Source organism: Balaenoptera ricei, chromosome 21 (assembly GCF_028023285.1).
Source record: "Balaenoptera ricei isolate mBalRic1 chromosome 21, mBalRic1.hap2, whole genome shotgun sequence".
Classification (NCBI taxonomy): Eukaryota; Metazoa; Chordata; class Mammalia; order Artiodactyla; family Balaenopteridae; genus Balaenoptera; species Balaenoptera ricei.
The window spans coordinates 13614148-13634935 of record NC_082659.1 but is presented as its reverse complement, the minus strand read 5'-3'; the positions used below and the strand labels follow the sequence as shown (position 1 = coordinate 13634935).

Below are 20788 nucleotides of genomic sequence, written 5' to 3'. Positions count from 1 at the left end.
TTAATTAAGCAGTAACTGTAAAAAATAAAAAATAAAAAAGTCAAATTCTTATTCTATGAGAAATTGGAGAGGCACTTACAATGTGGTTTTTAAGTTTCAGTTTAGCATAAAGTCATTGAGCCTTATTAAAATAATCATACATGTTCTCTGTAGAACAATTTAAAACTACAGATAAGCAGAAAGAAAATTAAAATCTCTAATTCCATTACCTGGTGTATGGGCTTCCTGATTTTTCTCCTTGTTTATAGGAATAGATTTAGCTCTGATTTTCAGAATTTGTAGGTCTTAGGAAGAGATACAAAATTTGCTTTGCATATCTAAAAAAGAACTTAAAATATTGAATTTGGGATTACGATACTTAGTAATATAGATGCTTTTATATAGCTAGCATCGTCATATGGACTTCCATGGCAGAAAGAGTAACTTAATTCATTAAGTATTAATCAGGAGCCTGTCTGGCTGGCACTGTTGAAGGGGCTGATCAGCCGAATAAAGTATTGTTGCTTTGTTCCTACTTTGAAGCCAAGTAAGCACCGTTTGCCCATCGCCACCTTCACACCCCCCTCCCATTTTGCATAGGCAGTTTTTTCACCCTCCTCTTCCCGTAAACTTTACATGCCTATGAGAATGAGAGGAATCTGCCCTTTGCGTTTGGCTGCATCTCATCACTACCCACACGGGCTGCTTCCCAGTCACACTTTTCTTTTAAAGCAGCAGCACAGAGGGGACTTCCCTGGCAGTCCAGTGGTTAGGACTCCACAATTCCACTGCAGGGAGCGTGGGTTCCATCCCTGGTCACGGCACTAAGATCCTGCATGCCGCACAGTGTGGCCAAAAAAAAAAAAAAGGAAGTAAATAAATAAAGCAGCAGCACAGAGGTTCTGGATAAGTTAAAGCTTCTGAAATTTCCTTTTACAAATCAGGGTAATAAAGAGGCCGTTAGCACCCGTGCAGGAAAGGTGATGCAGACACATGCTATAGAATAGGGCAGAGAAACTGGAGTTGGCAACAGAATCCCAAAAGTGTCTCATAAATTTTTGAGCCTGGTTTGATCAGGACCCTATTTAGAGAGCCGTTTCCCTCTGTCTGCAGGTACAGCCCCCAACCTGCAGCAGTGCGTGTCCGGGAAGAATTCTGTCTTCCACAGCGTTTCTCTACTGTTGCTCCATAACTTTGAGCAGGGGATGAAAGCACGTTTTTGTGTGTATATCTGGGTGTTTTTGTTTTTTGTTTTTTAAATCACATTCACAAGTGATGTGCAAGTTTTCCAGTTTTAGCTGGTCTCAACCTGTTCTCTGGAATTGAGATCTCATGTCCCACTCGTGAAGCTGATCTTTGCTGGAGTGACCAGAAACCCTTTGGGACTGATCAGGGCCCAGGCCGTGGTAGTTGCAGTTACGGGGTGTAGGGGAGCATTTTGGAGCCGGAAGGGACCAGAGGGACAGGGGCAGCTGTGGCCAAGGCTGGACCTGTCTGCTCTGCTTGGACCAGGCGGCCTTGGGCAGGCTCACCCAGCCTGACCTTCAGATGCCTCACCTGGAGAACGGAAGTGACGGGACCTTCCCTCCCGCAGTGTTAAGAGGCTGCATAGATGCAAGCAGCATCCACTCGGCCCAAGAGAAGCGTTCAGTAAATGTTAGTTTCTTCTTCCGTGAAGGTCTTCTCTTTGAACCCTCACATTTCATACACAAGAAAATAACTGAGCCCACAGAGGTGAAATTATACCATACAGTTAGAGGAAGTTCTGGAACTCTCTTATGCTGCCTCATTACGGTGGTTGAAAGTTATGTACTATAACTAGGACTCTGGTCGGGGGAAACGGATAAAGCAGGATAATAAGGAAACTTTGGATCCGTGTGGGTAAATTTGACAAGTCAGTGGCTAGAGTTTCTAAACCCATGAGCAGACTCTTCTGAAAACGGATTTGCAGGCAAATGAGTCCAAAGGTAGTAATGGAAATGGAAGGAGGAGAAGGTACAGGTAGGGTAAGAAGCAGAGTCTGGGGTCCCCCACACAGGTTGGATGTATTGATAGGATCAGAAACTGTCAAGGATGAGGTGGAGGTGGGGACCGGGGGAGGGGCAGAGCGCTGTCAGAACCTGGGCAGCAGCCCACGCGAGTTGTGGTGAGCTTCTGCCTTCCCTGAACCGGGTCGGACATAGGTGGGGCTAGAGCAGAACTCGGTGCTGATGGGGTCGTGGGCCTGGATTTAAGGGGTTTAGGCAACAAACCATTACAAAGTATAGATGAGAACCATTGCCATTGCGGAAAGAGGTGGCAGGACGAGTATGTGAATTCCTCCAATTGACGAAAGATGTCTTACAGGCATTGAGATGGCTATCTTTTCAAATTACGTTGGAAAGATTTTTGAGACCTACCACGAGATTATAACGCACTGAAACGAAAACTCAAGTTAACTGTTTTGTTCTGTTCTTAAAAATTAGAGAAGGGAAAAAAAAAAAATTAGAGAAGGGAATACATCGTAGCGAGTAAAAAATTTTTATACCTTCCAGTCCTTAGCGTTTTAAAGGCTTCATTTGAAGACTATCAGAACTTAGTTTAAAATGTACCTCTGGTAACTCAACCAGTTAGTCTATAACAGAGTCACTGTTTAGACTTGTTACCAGGCCTTGGCTTAGCGTGGGTTCATACCTTTTAATATGTAGAACCAGTTCTGTGGGTATAACTCATCCTGTCTCCGTGTTGGATGACTTACTTCCACCCCAGATAACCTCATGACATCCAGGTCACATGCTGGCTGGGTGACCCTTTTGCATGAAAGGTTGAGATTTAAACATTCATATGTTGGGATATATATATGGTGAGGAACTTGCCTTAGCATTTTAATCCCGTGCTGCTGAAAGTCAAATATAGAGGCTGGGACACTCTGGATTCGATCCTCCCTGAGTCACAGAGTAGGTATGAGGTGGGCATTCATTCAGCAAATACATGGTGTGCCCAGACCAGGCAGGAAGAGGTTGCCGCCCTTGTGGAGTGTATAGCCCGGCAGGAAGGACCACCAAGGACTCCCTGCAGCCCTGGCAGAGGACAAGGCCATCCTCAAACTACGAGTCACATGAGTGACTTGTTTTCATGCCACAAAACTAGAACCACGGTTCTTTATCAGGAAGAACTTGAAAGAAGCAAACTAAAGGTAGCACATCCAGCCTGTGGAAGACATGCTCAGTAAATAACAAGGCTTTCGAATTCAAAAGTCCCCTCCTCCAGGGAGGCCTTCTTGATGCCATTGCTTATCCGGACAAACCTTTGGCCTCCCAGCTCACGTGCCCGCTGTGACAGGGACTGGCATTCTTAGTCCATGTGTACAGGTGCCTATGGAGACTGCCACTGAGTAGGATTTCCCCCGTGGCTGGCAGAATCACGTTTGACACAGGGTATGGGTGTAAAGACCTACTTGCAAACTGGCAAAGCAATTTCCACACGAGAAGAGAGCAGGTCGTTGTTTTGAAAGCTTTTATGAAGTTCTCACCCTGGACTTGTGGAGACAAAGGGGTGATGATGGTGCCCCCCCCAAAAAAAGAGTTGAACTCCTAGAAACAGTGAGTAGAATGGTGGTTGCCAGGGGCTGGGTGGGTGGAGGAAACAGGGAGAGGTTGGTAAAGCGTCCAAACTTTCAGCTGTCAGAGGAATAAGGTCTGAGGATCTGATGTCTGACATGGTGACTGTAGTTGATAATGTTGTATCGTATAATTGAAATTTGCTGAGAGAGTAGAACTTAAGTGTCCAAAAAAGATTTAAAAGGGTAAATATGTGAGGTGATGGATGTGTTAATTAATTCGATGGGGGGATCCTTTCACAACGCATGTGTGTATCACGTAGATATGTTACAGTGTTGTCAATTACACATCAGCAAAGCTGGAAAAACACAGCAAGGGTGGCGATGCCCTTCGGGACCTGAGTGGAGGGGCTTAAGCGGCTGTTGAACTGGGCAGGATGAGAGGCAGCCGCGTGGGGACGAGCCCGAGGGGAAGCTGCAGGGGCAGAGCAAGAGGGAGGCTGTCCAGGAAGGGCAGGTGCGGCCAGACGGTGGGCTCACTCACTCCTCTGACGCAGCCCTGTGGGCGCGCGGAGGACTGACAGGGCAATCTGCGAGGGGCATTAGCCTCGGCAGGCGTTAGTCTGAGCCAGGTCCACACGAGGAGGAAGGGAGGGGCGGCCTCGTTCCTGCAGTCACGTGTAAATGTGAACTTAAACGTGAGCATCATTCTCATCTCTGGGAAGCCCGGGAACAGTCGACTAGGAGAGCGTGTGAGACTTTGGAAGAATCCCTTGGTTTGAGGCTCTGGCTTCATATCTGTCTGGAATCCTTGTGTAAATCTGTGATTAGGCATTAGCGCTCACTTACTTACCTTTTGTAATTGCAAGCTCCTGTCACTGTTCCCCACGGCCTGTTCTTCCCTGTGATATGATTATACATGTGGTCAGGTAAAGAGGTGGGCAGAGATGTGCCCTTGCAGCCCCACCACTGGCGACTTTGCTGCTGTGATATTCAGAGAATTTTCACACAAGTTTTCCAGAAACATCACAACTTCAGAGGGCATTTTCAGCCAGTTGTCCTAGCAGTTGGGGCACAGAGGGTGGGATGGAGGGGACACGGGTTCAAGCCCTGGTCCGGGAAGATGCCACATGCTGTGGAGCAGCTAAGCCCGTGCGCCACAACTACTGAGCCTGAGCTGTAGAGCCCATGAGCCACAACTACTGAGCCCACGTGCTGCAACTACTGAAGCCCACGTGCCTAGAGCCCGTGCTCCGCAACAAGAGAAGCCACCGCAGTGAGAAGGCCACGCACCACAACGAAGAGTAGCCCCCGCTCCCTGCAACTAGAGAAAGCCCACACGCAGCAACGAAGACCCAACGAAGCCCAATAAATAAATAAATAAGTAAATTAATTAATTAGCCTCGCCCCAAGCAAGGTCCACTCCTGTCGAATGAAACACGGCAGATGTAGGCCTTCTGAGCCTCTGGGCAAAAACCCCGCCTTCACAGCAGCCTCTAAAAGGCCGAACAAGGGTAAGGAACAGACGCGTTTCCTTCAGACTATGAGCTAGTGCCTCGCACGTTCTAAGTGGCCAGCACTCGGAGATGCTACAGGCAGGCTTGTTTTGCTGGACCAGTGTGTGTTTGTGGGAATTTGGATTTTGTGACTTTGAACTCTCTCCCCTTCCACGGAGTTGGGAGGGAGCTATTTTCCCTTGTGCAGTTGGCTAGTTTTCTCTGGTGACGAGATTGACCTGTGTTTGGCGGCACAGAACTGGTTTGCTAAGTACTGAGTCGGCCTCCCCCACCCCTTAGGCAGGTCCTCCCGTCGGTACAGGGGGCGCTCAGGAAGCTGAAAACTGGAGAGGAAGCTGGGGTGGGGGGACAGGAAAGCCTCCTGAGGATTAGAGGAGAGTGATAGAGAACCAGACCCCCCCAGCTGGCCACCAGGATCTGGGCTCGTCTCCTGCAAGGTGGAGATGAACCGTGTGTGGGCGCGTTTGAACCCGGATGTCCTACAGGCTGGTCTGAAGCTCGCTCTGCCGCATTTTAGACGTGGGACTGAGACAGGAAGGTCTCCCCACCGTCTGTTTGTCCGTTTTCTCATCTTCGAAGTGAATACTCACTTCCTTCCAAACCTCCTGTGCTCAGATGACAACACCCGGCACCGGTTGTGACAGATGCGCCTGCCCCTTCTTCACTCACTGGGGGAAAGGGTCTCAGGAGGCTGGCTGGTTAAGTGGTGAGCGCCAGTAGCGAACCTGAGGGTTCATGGCTGCGTGGTCACATTTATGTCAGCACAATGGAGGAGTCTAGGTATTTTTAAAATACCCTGTTCATTATCCTAAAAAATCTGGTTGGGAACACCACCTATTGGCTGGTCTTGAATAAAGGCCCTAGTTTGCTCTGTCAAAGATCTCGTGTTGCTGGATAGAACTGATGGCCAGAGAGCCTCTAGGTCCCCGGATGGAAAAGTCTCTTTGTGCCTGTTTATAAAAGGCTGTAGGTGATGGTGGCCTGAGCAGGTAAGATGCATGTGAAATCTACGTGCTGGGAGGAGTGTATTTTACATGGACGATATTGGAAAGAGCAAAAAAAAAGTCATTTTTACCCCCGAGAACTGTGGTTTCCACCTGCTGCTTTTCTCCCTAGAGATGGAGTAGATGAAATCCAGCCCAGTCTTCAGCAGCCTCTTTAGATGTTTCTGGGTTCTCCCCACTCCCTCTCTGCTGTCCCTTCCTTCCCCTCCTCCCTCCCTCCCTCCCTCCTACTTCCTGCCCTCCCCCAGTCCATCTCCTTAGAGGAAATAAACGGTAGTAACATAATAGGTGGTTGACTGTTGGGGCCATTTTCAAGATGGAGATAAATGGGACCACAATTTATAAAGCTCAGGCCTTTCTATCCCTGAGAAATCCTCAAGGATGTAATAATTTGCTTTTGCATTTATTCATTCATTCATTCATTCATTCATTTATTTATATTTAGTTTTGGCTGCGTTGGGTCTTCATTGCTGTGTGCGGGCTTTCTCTAGTTGCAGCCAGCAGGGGCTACTCTTCGTTGCGGTGCGCGGGCTTCTCACTGCGGTGGCTTCTCTTGTTGCGGAGCACGGGCTCTAGGCGCGCGGGCTTCAGTAGTTGTGGCTCATGGGTTCTAAAGCACAGGCTCAGTAGTTCCTTGACATGTGGAATCTTCCCGGACCAGGGCTCGAACCCTTGTCCCCTGCATTGGCAGGCAGATTCTTAACCACTGCGCCACCAGGGAAGTCCCTGCTTTTGCATTTAAATATGGGAGTGATGCAAAATGAGTCTCACCATCAGACGTTCCTTTTTCTCAAATATTGGCAAGAGCTCTAGTCCTGGGAACCATCAATTCACAGATGTTCACTGTCTTCCTGTCCTTACTGCCCCTGAGGGGAACTTGAACTTTTATTTCCTAACTCAGCCCACGTGGGGAGACTGACCTCTAGAGGAACCTTTGCTTGTATAGCCATTGCCGAATATCCTCGTGACCGCGATTTGACGGTAGTGTGGTCACTACCCACTGACTCACAATCTTTTTTTTTTTTTTAAACTGGGAAAACTGCATAAACCACATTAAAGAGGAAAGAAAAAACCCTTAATCCTCCCTGACTCAATCTTTATCGACCAATTTCCTGCACATTCCACTGGGGTTGTCTGCTTAGCTCTCCCTGTTTTTTGAGCACAACTGAAACCCGCACCTCCACCCCCGATCTGTAGGTTTTGTCAGAAGTCCAGAAAGGCCAGATTTAAAATATTTCTTCATTTAAGTAGGTGTTCCTAGAAATAGCTGCATGTACTTGAATTACCCGATAGTTAAATGCCCTGCCTTTGAAATGGCTCAATTCTGTAGCACATGTGGACATTTGAGCTTCCATTGCACCCAGCATGCAAGCCCTCACCTTGCAGGTGTAACTGAGGTTGCTAACACCCAGGGTTTATGGATAGCACTTTCGTTCAAGATGGATGGTAGCTCACATGCACATCAAAAATGATGAGCCCTTACGGGCATATTGTGATCATCATGGAGCAACAAAACACAGACCTTGTTGCTTGGTCTTCCCCACCCTCATTTCACTCAGCTCCTCTCCTGAAATTACAGAGTACGCCTTACAGTTAAGTGACAATGTGACCTGTCACCCAGTGTTTCACCTATACCTTAAATCGTACAGTTTTGGCATAGAATTCATTTACTGCTTCATCATCAAACTTTTGCTACTTATTCTAATTGCTAATTAGAGTAATAATAAATGTCTTGTCCTCGGGTTCCTTTGTCAAGATGATGGCTTTATTTGGGATGTGATTAACTTCTTTAACTTTGATTTGGCTGTTTTACCACCATGCTTCTCAAAGTCCTGAGGATCATATACCACCAAAACGGTAGCATAACCAAAGAATTATTTAGGCAAAAGTTTGTTATAAAACGATACTCCAGAGCAGTGATTCTCAAAGTAGGAACTGGGGAGTTGACCTGTTGTCTTGAAGAGGTAGGGTCTCCATATATCCAGAGCTAAACTTAATCTCTTTTTTCAAACCTACCCCCAATCCCTAGTTTCCTATTTTGGATAAATCGGAACTGCTGTTCTCTCAGGCCTCCGACTCTCCCCTCCCGCTTTCCTGCATCCCGTTACCTACCGATCCCATTCGTTCGTGCTTAGCGCCTCCAGCGTCACGGCCCTGCCCTAGTCCAGGCCCACGTCAGGTGGTCTCTGTCCATCTTGTTCTGTACACTGCTCAACCTCCTAGTAGATTTCCTTTTACAGCATTACCCGGATCTTCACCACTTCCCTGCTGGGGACCTTAATGCCTCCAGGCTGGCGCACCAGAGTCCCCCGAAGGGCCGGCTGAAACGCGGCTGCTGGATCACACCCCCAGAGTTTCTGACTTGGTAGATCTGGCAAAGGGCTCGCTAAATGCTTTCCCTACAAGGGCCAGGAGTTCCCCTGACCATCCTCTGAGGACCTCAGCTCTGGGGTGAGCCTGTGCTCTGTAGATTCTAGGCTTCTCCTCTCTATTCGTTCCAGCTCCCTCCACGCTCCTCTGCTCAGCCAGTACTCCTTGGAGTCCCTCTGGTCATGTAGGGATAAGATTTAGCCGCCTTCAGAACAAGCCCTGTATCTTACTTGCCTGGTTCCCGTCAGCTCTGTTGGCAGCCGTGGGCGCCGCTCAGCAGAACGCCCTGGGAAGGCAGTATTGCTTTTGCAGAGAAACAACTGAGTAGTGCCATGGATGAGCGGCTGTCCTGATGAGAGGTGTAGGTGGCACCGTGCTCGGCTGAGGTCATGAGGACCTCTCCGCGGGCCCCCAGGCTGCCTGCGCCTCCAGGCCATGTGGTGACACGCAGAGCAGGTTGGGCAGGTGGCCAGGAGACAGCTGTTTAATGGCGGTTGGCTCCTCCTTACCAGGCACACCTCTTACTTTTCTCAGCTTTTTTTCTCCTTCCCATTTTCGGTCTTTCAGTCTCCTGTCTCTCTCTTTCTATCTTAGCCTCGATGCCCTGGGTCTTTGGGGTAGCTTCCTGGGTTGAAGAGGCTTCTGATGTTTACTATAAAGCCACGAATTGCTCCTGAATTTTAATCTGAATATTTGTTGGTGAAATGGTATAGGCTAAGAAGGACTGGCTTTGTAGTTAGGACACGTTATCAGGTGTCTGAGTAATATTCTGCACATTAGTGTTTTACAGGAAAGTTCTTGTTTAACTAAAACTAACCCTGGACATGGGCACGTGATATCCCCACTTTACAGAAAAGAAAACAGACTCCGAGATTAAGTAATAATAATGCAGGATTCTCAAGTGAAGAGGTGTTTCCATCTTTATGTGCACGAAGAATAACTTCTTTGCTTTTATAAAGTAGCATGTTGTAGTTAATAATTGTATTTGGAATCATGGCTACAGGTCTTAGAAAGTTTCTGCCAAGATAAGACTGTGTGACGATTAGAAAATATGATTGGGTGATATTTACCCCAGAAGACTATTAACAGTTGTAGATCAAGAGTTAAACACACATATGTAGCACATAGTAGATATTAAAAGAACGTATGTAAATGTATAAGCAAAAAAAAAAAAGTCTGGAAGGAGCTCACCAAACTGATAACAGGGGCTAGTCATTTTTTTCCTCGGTATACTTCTATACTATTAAAAATTTTAATAAGTATATAAATGATAACTTTTTAAAAAATATTTATTTATTTATTTATTTGGTTGTGTCGAGTCTTAGTTGCGGCACGCGGGCTTCTCTCTAGTTGCGGAGAGCAGGCTCCAGAGCTCACGGGCTTAGCTGCCCCACAGCGTGGGGGATCTTAGTTCCCCGAGCAGGGATCGAACCCATGTCCCCTGCACTGGAAGGCAGATTCTTAACCACAGGACCACGAGGGAAGTCCCCTATAAATGATAACTTAATAGGGGAAGGAAAGAGCTAATGGGAGGAGGAGTGAAGAATCCTAACTTTTAAAAAACAACAACGATAAGGAAAAGAATCCACCAGCACCTGTCTGGCCATCTCTTTGCCTTATAAAGGGTCTCCACATTGGTCTGTCCCCTGGAGGGCATCCTGTTTTCCCATCAGCTCTGCCTCTTCAGACTGTTTCCTCTTTGAGACCTCACCTTTTGCCCCTTCCTGAAGCCTTTCCTAGTTTCTTCCTTCAAACCTCATGCTAGAAACAATGTCTCCCACTTTTGAACCGTGCTTTCTTGTGATACCAGAAGTCCTTGTATCGTAATCTAATTTCCCCAAAGAAATTTTTTTTGGTTTGTTTGTTTTTTTTCACACACACACACTGTATTTTATTTTTACAAGAGATAAATAGACTGACACCAAGCATTGTACATGGATGACCACAACAAAAGCAATAATGATTGCAATTACCAAACATGAAACACACTTATACTATGTCATAATATTGACATTCAGTCCAGTAATCCTCCACTGTAACAGCTCCTTTACTTTGCAGTGAAAATTGATTTGTATATTCTTTGCCTCTGAGTCCTTGTGGGATTTTTTTTTTTTTTTTAATTCAGACAGAAAGTCACAAAAATTATACTCATCCTCATCAGTTCACTCAGTCCCATGTAATTAATTTTTTTTTTCATCTTGATCTTTTGTTAGCACTTTTATGAGTTCATCAGTTTTTCATTAGAGTTCTGAAAATGCTTATTCATTCAGTTCAGCAGTACAGTCAGTTACCAGAAACCTGTACTTGTCAGAGTCTTTTCCATGAATTTCTTGAAGATGAAACCCTTTTATAGGAACATATTTGCAAAATCATCAGAGTACACCCAGAACTGTCTGTAAATGACAAAAGACTTAAAAATGACCACGGTTAAAGATTTGATGAAAGTTCATAATAATGCAGTTGACAAGAAAATTAGTTATTTCTGAGATATACATTTTAAAGTAATAACTAGGATTATTACTTATAACATTATACCAGAACATATAAGATTTTTAGAAATTTCATGTAATGTCTGAAACATTTATATTAACATATTTCCATACATATTTCCATACCAATACAAATACAAGATTTTTAGAAATTTCATGTAATGTCTGAAACATTTATATTAACATATTTCCATACAAATAACCCAATGAAAGTTTAGTATTAGTTGTTTTGTTTGGTTTTTTTTATACTGCAGGTTCTTATTAGGCATCAATTTTATACACATCAGTGTATACATGTCAATCCCAATCGCCCAATTCAGCACACCACCATCCCCACCTCACCGCAGTTTTCCCCCCTTGGTGTACATATGTCCATTCTCTACATCTGTGTCTCAACTTCTGCCCTGCAAACTGGCTCATCTGTACCATTTTTCTAGGTTCCACATACATGCATTAATATACGATATTTGTTTTTCTCTTTCTGACTTACTTCACTCTGTATGACAGTCTCTAGATCCATCCACGTCTCAACAAATGACTCGATTTCGTTCCTTTTTATGGCTGAGTAATATTCCATTGTATATATGTACCACATCTTCTTTATCCATTCGTCTGTTGATGGGCATTTAGGTTGCTTCCATGACCTGGCTATTGTAAATAGTGCTGCAATGAACATTCGGGTGCATGTGTCTTTTTGAATTACGGTTTTCTCTGGGTATATGCCCAGTAGTGGGATTGCTGGGTCATATGGTAATTCTATTTTTAGTTTTTTAAGGAACCTCCATATTGTTCTCCATAGTGGCTGTATCAATTTACATTCCCACCAACCGTGCAAGAGGGTTCCCTTTTCTCCACACCCTCTCCAGCATTTGTTGTTTGTAGATTTTCTGATGATGCCCATTCTAACAGGAGTGAGGTGATACCTCATTGTAGTTTTGATTTGCATTTCTCTAATAATTAGTGATGTTGAGCATCTTTTCATGTGCTTCGTGGCCGTCTGTATGTCTTCTTTGGAGAAATGTCTGTTTAGGTCTTCTGCCCATTTTTGGATTGGGGTGTTTGTTTCTTTGATATTGAGCTGAATGAGCTGTTTATATATTTTGGAGATTAATCCTTTGTCCGTTGATTCATTTGCAAATATTTTCTCCCATTCTGAGGGTTGTCTTTTCGTCTTGTTTATGGTTTCCTTTGCTGTGCAAAAGCTTTGAAGTTTCATTAGGTCCCACTTGTTTATTTTTGTTTTTATTTCCATTACTCTAGGAGGTGGATCAAAAAAGATCTTGCTGTGATTTATGTCAAAGAGTGTTCTTCCTATGTTTTCCTCTAAGAGTTTTATAGTGTCCAGTCTTATATTTAGGTCTCTAATCCATTTTGAGTTTATTTTTGTGTATGGTGTTAGGGAGTATTCTAATTTCATTCTTTTACATGTAGCTGTCCAGTTTTCCCAGCACCACTTATTGAAGAGACTGTCTTTTCTCCATTGTATATCTTTGCCTCCTTTGTCATAGATTAGTTGACCATAGGTGCGTGGGTTAATCTCTGGGCTTTCTATCTTGTTCCATTGATCTATGTTTCTGTTTTTGTGCCAGTACCGTATTGTCTTGATTACTGTAGCTTTGTAGTATAGTTTGAAGTCAGGGAGTCTGATTCCTCCAGCTCCATTTTTTTGCCTCAAGACTGCTTTGGCTATTCGGGGTCTTTTGTGTCTCCATACAAATTTTAAGATGATTTGTTCTAGCTCCGTAAAAAATGTCATTGGTAATTTGATAGGGATTGCATTGAATCTGTAGATTGCTTTGGGTAGTATAGTCATTTTCACAATGTTAATTCTTCCAATCCAAGAACATGGCATATCTCTCCATCTGTTGGTATCATCTTTAATTTCTTTCATCAGTGTCTTATAGTTTTCTGCATACAGGTCTTTTGTCTCCCTAGGTAGGTTTATTCCTAGGTATTTTATTCTTTTTGTTGCAATGGTAAATGGGAGTGTTTCCATAATTTCTCTTTCAGATTTTTCATCATTAGTGTATAGGAATGCAAGAGATTTCTGTGCATTAATTTTGTATCCTGCAACTTTACCATATTCATTAATTAGCTCTAGCAGTTTTCTGGTGGCAGTTTTAGGATTCTCTATGTATAGTATCATGTCATCCGCAAACAGTGACAGTTTTACTTCTTCTTTTCCAATTTGTATTCCTTTTATTTCTTTTTCTTCTCTGATTGCCGTGGCTAGGACTTCCAGAACTATGTTGAATAATAGTGGTGAGAGTGGACATCCTTGTCTCGTTCCTGATCTTAGAGGAAATGCTTTCAGTTTTTCACCATTGAGAATGATGTTTGCTGTGGGTTTGTCATATATGGCCTTTATTATGTTGAGGTAGGTTCCCTCTATGCCCACTTTCTGGAGAGTTTTTATCATAAATGGGTGTTGAATTTTGTCAAAAGCTTTTTCTGCATCTATTGAGATGATCATATGGTTTTTATTCTTCAATTTGTTAATATGGTGTATCACATTGATTGATTTGCGTATATTGAAGAATCCTTGCATCCCTGGGATAAATCCCACTTGATCGTGGTGTATGATCCTTTTAATGTGTTGTTGGATTCTGTTTGCTAGTATTTTGTTGAGGATTTTTGCATCTATATTCATCAGTGATATTGGTCTGTAATTTTCTTTTTTTGTAGTGTCTTTGTCTGGTTTTGGTATCAGGGTGATGGTGGCCTCATAGAATGAGTTTGGGAGTGTTCCTTCCTCTGCAATTTTTTGGAAGTGTTTGAGAAGGATGGGTGTTAGCTCTTCTCTAAATGTTTGATAGAATTCACCTGTGAAGCCATCTGGTCCTGGACTTTTGTTTGTTGGAAGATTTTTAATCACAGTTTCAATTTCATTACTTGTGATTGGTTTGTTCATATTTTGTGTTTCTTCCTGATTCAGTCTTGGAAGGTTATACCTTTCTAAGAATTTGTCCATTTCTTCCAGGTTGTCCATTTTATTGGCATAAAGTTGCTTGTAGTAGTCTCTTAGGATGCTTTGTATTTCTGCGGTGTCTGTTGTAACTTCTCCTTTTTCATTTCTGATTTTATTGATTTGAGTCCTCTCCCTCTTTTTCTTGATGAGTCTGGCTAATGGCTTATCAATTTTGTTTATCTTCTCAAAGAACCAACTTTTAGTTTTATTGATCTTTGCTATTGTTTTCTTTGTTTCTATTTCATTTATTTCTGCTCTGATCTTTATGATTTCTTTCCTTCTGCTAACTTTGGGTTTTGTTTGTTCTTCTTTCTCTAGTTTCTTTAGGTGTAAGGTTAGATTGTTTACTTGAGATTTTTCTTGTTTCTTTAGGTAGGCTTGTATAGCTATAAACTTCCCTCTTAGAACCGCTTTTTCTGCATCCCATAGGTTTTGGGTCGTCGTGTTTTCATTGTCATTTGTCTCTAGGTATTTTTTGATTTCCTCTTTGATTTCTTCAGTGATCTCTTGGTTATTTAGTAACGTATTGTTTAGCCTCCATGTGTTTGTCTTTTTTACGTTTTTTTCCCTGTAATTCATTTCTAATCTCATAGTGTTGTGGTCTGAAAAGATGCTTGATATGATTTCAATTTTCTTAAATTTACTGAGGCTTGATTTGTGACCCAAGATGTGATCTATCCTGGAGAATGTTCCGTGCGCACTTGAGAAGAACGTGTAATCTGCTGTTTTTGGATGGAATGTCCTATATATATCAATTAAATCTATCTGGTCTATTGTGTCATTTAAAGCTTCTGTTTCCTTATTTATTTTCATTTTGGATGATCTGTCCATTGGTGTAAGTGAGGTGTTAAAGTCCCCCACTATTATTGTGTTACTGTCGATTTCCTCTTTTATAGCTGTTAGCAGTTGCCTTATGTATTGAGGTGCTCCTATGTTGGGTGCATATATATTTATAATTGTTATATCTTCTTCTTGGATTGATCCCTGGATCATTATGTAGTGTCCTTCCTTGTCTCTTGTAACATTCTTTATTTTAAAGTCTATTTTATCTGATATGAGTATAGCTACTCCAGCTTTCTTTTGATTTCCATTTGCATGGAATATCTTTTTCCATCCCCTCACTTCAGTCTGTATGTGTCCCTAGGTCTAAAGTGGGTCTCTTGTAGACAGCATATATATGGGTCTTGTTTTTGTATCCATTCAGCCAGTCTATGCCTTTTGGTTGGGGCATTTAATCCATTCACGTTTAAGGTAATTATCGATATGTATGTTCCTATGACCATTTTCTTAATTGTTTTGGGTTTGTTTTTGTAGGTCCTTTTCTTTTCTTGTGTTTCCCACTTAGAGAAGTTCCTTTAGCATTTGTTGTAGAGCTGGTTTGGTGGTGCTGAATTCTCTGAGCTTTTGCTTGTCTGTAAAGCTATTGATTTCTCCATCAAATCTAAATGAGATCCTTGCTGGGTAGAGTAATCTTGGTTGTAGGTTCTTCCCTTTCATCACTTTAAGTATATCATGCCACTCCCTTCTGGCTTGCAGAGTTTCTGCTGAGAAATCAGCTGTTAACCTTATGGGAGTTCCCTTGTATGTTATTTGTCGTTTTTCCCTTGCTGCTTTCAATAATTTTTCTTTGTCTTTAATTTTTGCCACTTTGATTACTATGTGTCTCGGCGTGTTTCTCCTTGGGTTTATTCTGTATGGGACTCTCTGCGCTTCCTGGACTTGGGTGGCTATTTCCTTTCCCATGTTAGGGAAGTTTTCAACTATAATCTCTTCAAATATTTTCTCTGGTCCTTTCTCTCTCTCTTCTCCTTCTGGGACCCCTATAATGCGAATGTTGTTGCGTTTAATGTTGTCCCAGAGGTCTCTTAGGCTGTCTTCATTTCTTTTCATTCTTTTTTCTTTAGTCTGTTCCGCAGCAGTGAATTCCACCATTCTGTCTTCCAGGTCACTTATCCGTTCTTCTGCCTCAGTTATTCTGCTATTGATTCCTTCTAGTGTAGTTTTCATTTCAGTTATTGTATTGGTCATCTCTGTTTGTTTGTTCTTTAATTCTTCTAGGTCTTTGTTAATCATTTCTTGCATCTTCTCAATCTTTGCCTCCATTCTTATTCCAAGGTCCTGGATCATCTTCACTATCATTATTCTGAATTCTTTTTCTGGAAGATTGCCTATCTCCACTTCATTTAGTTGTTTTTCTGGGGTTTTTTCTTGTTCCTTCATCTGGTACATAGCCCTCTGCCTTTTCATCTTCTCTATCTTTCTGTAACTGTGGTTTTTGGTCCACAGGCTGCAGGATTGTAGTTTTTCTTGCTTCTGTTGTCTGCCCTCTGGTGGTTAAGGCTATCTAAGAGGCTTGATGGGAGGCTCTGTGGTGGGTAGAGCTGACTGTTGCTGTGGCGGTCAGAGCTCAGTAAAACCTTAATCCACTTGACTGTTGATGGGTGGGGCTGGGTTCCCTCCCTGTTGGTTGTTTTGCCTGAGGCAACCCAACACTGGAGCCTACCCGTGCTCTTTGGTGGGGTTAATGGCAGACTCTGGGAGGGCTCACGCCAAGGAGAACTTCCCAGAACCTCTGCTGCCAGTGTCCTTATCCCCACGGTGAAACAGAGCCACCACTCGCCTCTGCAGGAGACCCCCCAACACCAGCAGGTAGGTCTGGTTCAGTCTCCCCCAGGGTCACTGCTCCTTCCCCTGGGTCCCGATGCACACATTACTTTGTGTGTGCCCTCCAAGAGTGGGGTCTCTGTTTCCCCCAGTCCTGTCAAAGTCCTGCAATCAATTCCCACTAGGCTTCAAAGTCTGATTCTCTAGGAATTCCTCCTCCCGTTGCCGGACCCCCAGGTTGGGAAGCCTGACGTGGGGCTCAGAACCTTCACTCCAGTGGGTGGACTTCTGTGGTATAAGTGTTCGCCAGTCTGTGAGTCACCCACCCAGCAGTTATGGGATTTGATTTTACTCTGATTGCGCCCCTCCTACCGTCTCACTGTGGCTTCTCCTCTGTCCTTGGACGTGGGGTATCCTCCTTGGTGAAGTCCAGGGTCTTCCTGTCAATGATTGTCCAGCAGCCAGTTGTGATTCTGGTGCTCTCGCAAGAGGGAGTGAGAGCACGTCCTTCTACTCCGCCATCTTGGTTAATCCCCTCCCCAAAGAAATTTTAAACAGAAATACATCTGTACCCCTTGCAGTATCTCCGGGGCCCCAGCACGCTGAGCTGCTCGCTGGTTGAGAACTCCTGCCTCTTGAGATGACTTGCCCGTTAGGAGTTCTTGTCCATAACGGGTGTACTTTCTGAGCCGACAGATGGCAACTTAGAGGAGGGGGCACAGTGGTAGCAACTCTGCCTCCTTACAAGTGCTGCAGGTCAGTGTGTCCATGCACATCCTACATTTTATAGCTGATGATGGTAACGAGTAGATGCTGCCTGAGAAACTGAAGTTGGCAAAGAGAAAAAGCAGTAGACATAATCTCCAAAAGAACATAGATAACATGATGGAAGTAAAACTGAACGGTGTGTTCTTTCCACAAGACCTGACAAAAATCGGTCCTCTGTGCTGCCGGCCACGGTTTGAGAATCATCGCAGTGCATTTAGGGGGCTGGTGTCCAGTCCTCAGACTCTTCAGCCTTGTCTGTCAGGACCAGTGCTTATAGGTCTGTGAGCCTCTTTCCTTTTTCCCTCATTTGCTTCCTTTTCCCAGGGGTCCTGGATGGACATGGTCCCGGCCTTGCTTCTCTGAAGCCTGCACTTGTCTCCAGGTGGATGATTTATATCAGACGCCAGCACATCCCGCCCTGGAGTTCATCCAGCAAATGCTCACCGAGCAGCTGCTCCCAGGCCCTGGAGAGGATTGAAGGTGCACACGGTAGACTTTTTATTTTTGATGCTTTCTGCTGACGTGCTGTCTGTCTGTCTGTCTTTTCCCAGGGCAGCGATGGTGCCCGGAGATCTGTGCTCCTAGACAGTGACGAGCCCTTGGTGTATTTCTATGACGACGTCAGAACGTTATATGAAGGTTTCCAGAGGGGCATACAGCTGTCAAGTAAGCATTTGACTGAATCCGTGTGACTCATGCTTCATGTTTTTCCTTCAGAAAGAGGGGTCTTTCGTCAGAAAGCCATATTTGCTCCCAGCTTTCTCCCGCCCAGTCTGGCTCCCGGCTCCCTGTCTCCTCCCGTAACTTCCGCAGAGTGAGTCCCACTGCACACGGGTCCCACTGGGGGTGCCCCACAGCCAAGGGGCTTCCGTGGTCACATATGTGTTTCATGGGGGGTCACACGTCTCTTAGCTCAGAATAGGCTCTGACGTTTCTTGCAGTAAAGAGACCTGTTTAATTGCGCCTGATCCAACATTTCTCAAACTTGCTTGACCAGGAGACCCATACTTTGAGAAATAAACACTGACATCCAAGGAAGCGGGGTTCCATCGGAGACACTTGGGGGGTGTCGGCTCATGGGACTGCCCTTCATCCCTGAGGATGGCACGAAAGACCCCGGGTACCCAGAAGCTGCCCGGCCTTCCAGCCCCTCTCCCTCCTGCCCCATGTAAGGAACAAAACAGAAATAAAGAAACAAACAAAGTCTCAGACCAAAACCCAGGGAGAAAACATTTCCAATCTGAATTCATTGTTCCACATCTGAGGACCACAGTAGAGTCTACCTGATACTTTGTGGAATGAAAGATACAAACGAGAATCTAGGAATATTTATGTGTGTTAAAACGAGAACCTAGGAATATTTATGCATGTTAAGTCCATCCTTTTTTTAAAAATTTTTTTTCTCCTTTCAGATAACGGCCCATGTTTAGGCTCTCGGAAACCAGACCAACCCTATGAATGGCTTTCATACAAACAGGTGAGTTGTCTGGCTGTGTGGCCGCCTCACGCAAGCCACAGTGCTGCAACATGGCAGTTCTTGGAGCTGTTGAACATTGGGCAGGAAGGAGTAATGAGCTGTAGGTCCGGTGGGCAGAGGGATTTCTCAGTGCTTATTTTGCCTTACCAGAGCCAAATAATAGTTTTCAGATCCCTCATTTTCACAAGTGGTGTAAAAACAGTTCATGTGTGTTGGAATTTTCACATTGCACGATGGTCTTCAGGCCTCACAGAATCTTCAGGTGCTTCTGGGTTACATCATCTTCTTGTCATGTTACTGTTTTGTGCAGGTCTCAGCCTATCAATAATCAATATTGTGGCCAGGCCAGCTCTCGTGGTTCATATTATGATTGCAAGGCGCCTTTCAGCAATAACCATAAGGAAACGTGGAAAAAATAAAGCTTTCTTACTACAGGACATGGAAATGACACAACACACCTGGGCCACACAAGCGAGGTCTCGGGGAGGGGGAGAGAGAGCGTAGAGCACCTGGGGTTCTGCTTTATTGGGGTCAAAGATGGGGGCCTAGGGTTTCGAGGGCTCACCCTTATTGATGAATTTGAAGCAGAAGAGCAGGAACAAAGCACAGGAAGAGAGAAAACAAGTGGCTCAAATGGTCGGTTAACAACATCAACCAAGATCTGTAAAACAAAGGAGCCTCATGCGGGGAGGGGGCCTGGCTGCTTATCTAGCCTCTGGCTGGTGATGCGGCAGCCTTGGAAGTGGATGGTCCGCAATCAGAGCTTAAGGCAGGCACGTGCATTACAAAAAAAGAGAAAGCCCAGCCCTTGGCGTTTACACTACAGTTACCTATAGTGATCTGTTCCTCTATTGCTTCTGTTATATATTGGCTGGAGGAGAGAAAACAGGTCCATTGCAGGTGGGATGTTTGAAGGCAGATTGAAAATCACTGGGGTTTCAGAAGGTGTTTTGCACATTTCAGACAGAGGCTGGTGAAGATAAAAAAGTAGACTTAAGCTAACTTTGAATTTGTATATTTAAATCACTTTTTCCCCCTAGCCCAGTGATTCTTAGCTTTGGGGGCTAGGAACCCCTGTAAGGTTTTTTGAAGAAAAGTCTGGACCCTCTTTCTAGAGATACAAGTGCGTGCGTAGAATCCCAGTGAGCTCTGAAAACCATCTAGGTACTCGCAGGTTCCCAGCGCTTACACACAAGCGGGAGTTGTGAAACATTCCATGGGGTACGGAAGTAATAAGCATGTTAATGTCATTCTTGCTGTCGCCTGGCCATTGGTGTGGGGGGAGGGGCACTACGTGCCAGAACCTACAGGCTTCTGGGGCAGGAGTAGGTGTGGTTCTATTTTCTGTGGATTTAAAGTGCTCTTGAGAATTTACCAACTGAGAATAAAGAAAAGAGTTCCAAATTAAGATTTAAAAAAAATTTTTTTAGTTCATTTGGGGTAGGAACGAGGAGAGGATGAGGGATGGGGGCAGGGGTATAGCCCTGCCTAATTTTTGTGAATCTACCTATTTTTACATAGTTGTAATTAATAGTATGCGTTTTTGTATTCATTTATCTTACTTAAAATTGTTACAAATACTCTGTTTGAAATGGTTTTCATAACTGTGGTATTTACTAGCTGTAGAACATTTTCTTAGAGATTTACCATCATTTACTTAACCATCCAGCCATTGGTCGTTTTTCCCCTAGACTTTTGTGACTTTAGATAATTTTGAAATACGTATCTTTGTACCTAAAGTTTTTTCAGACCTCTGGTTAGGATTGGGTTATTTCCAAAGAATAAATTCTCAAGAATAGAATTGTGGAGCCTAATGATAAGAGCTTGTTCTTATTTTTTTTTTTTTTAAAGATCTCCCCCAAACTTGTTGTTTGTGTGTTTACATCAAAGGACAAGTTTTGGCTGCTTGGACACAAAATTCTGTGTCCCTGGATTGCTTTTATAATTTTATAAAACTGAAGTATAAAAGTATCGAAACTAAACAAGTATAGGAACTCTGACATGTATCACCTGTGACCTGCAGCTGCTGGGGTGAAGTTCATTTGCTCTGCAGAAGGAAATGTCATCAATCATC

General features: G+C 44.0%; 1 protein-coding gene across 3 annotated transcripts in view; it reads left to right on the top strand.

The window, feature by feature from the left end:
- Positions 1–20788, top strand: part of ACSL1 (acyl-CoA synthetase long chain family member 1) — a 75620-nt gene that overhangs the window by 27795 nt on the left and 27037 nt on the right. For all 3 annotated transcript variants that reach the window (XM_059909719.1, XM_059909721.1, XM_059909720.1), the window contains 2 exons: positions 17789–17903; positions 18650–18714. In XM_059909719.1, the coding sequence (XP_059765702.1) occupies positions 17789–17903; positions 18650–18714 (180 nt within the window). The remainder of the gene's footprint in view (positions 1–17788; positions 17904–18649; positions 18715–20788) is intronic.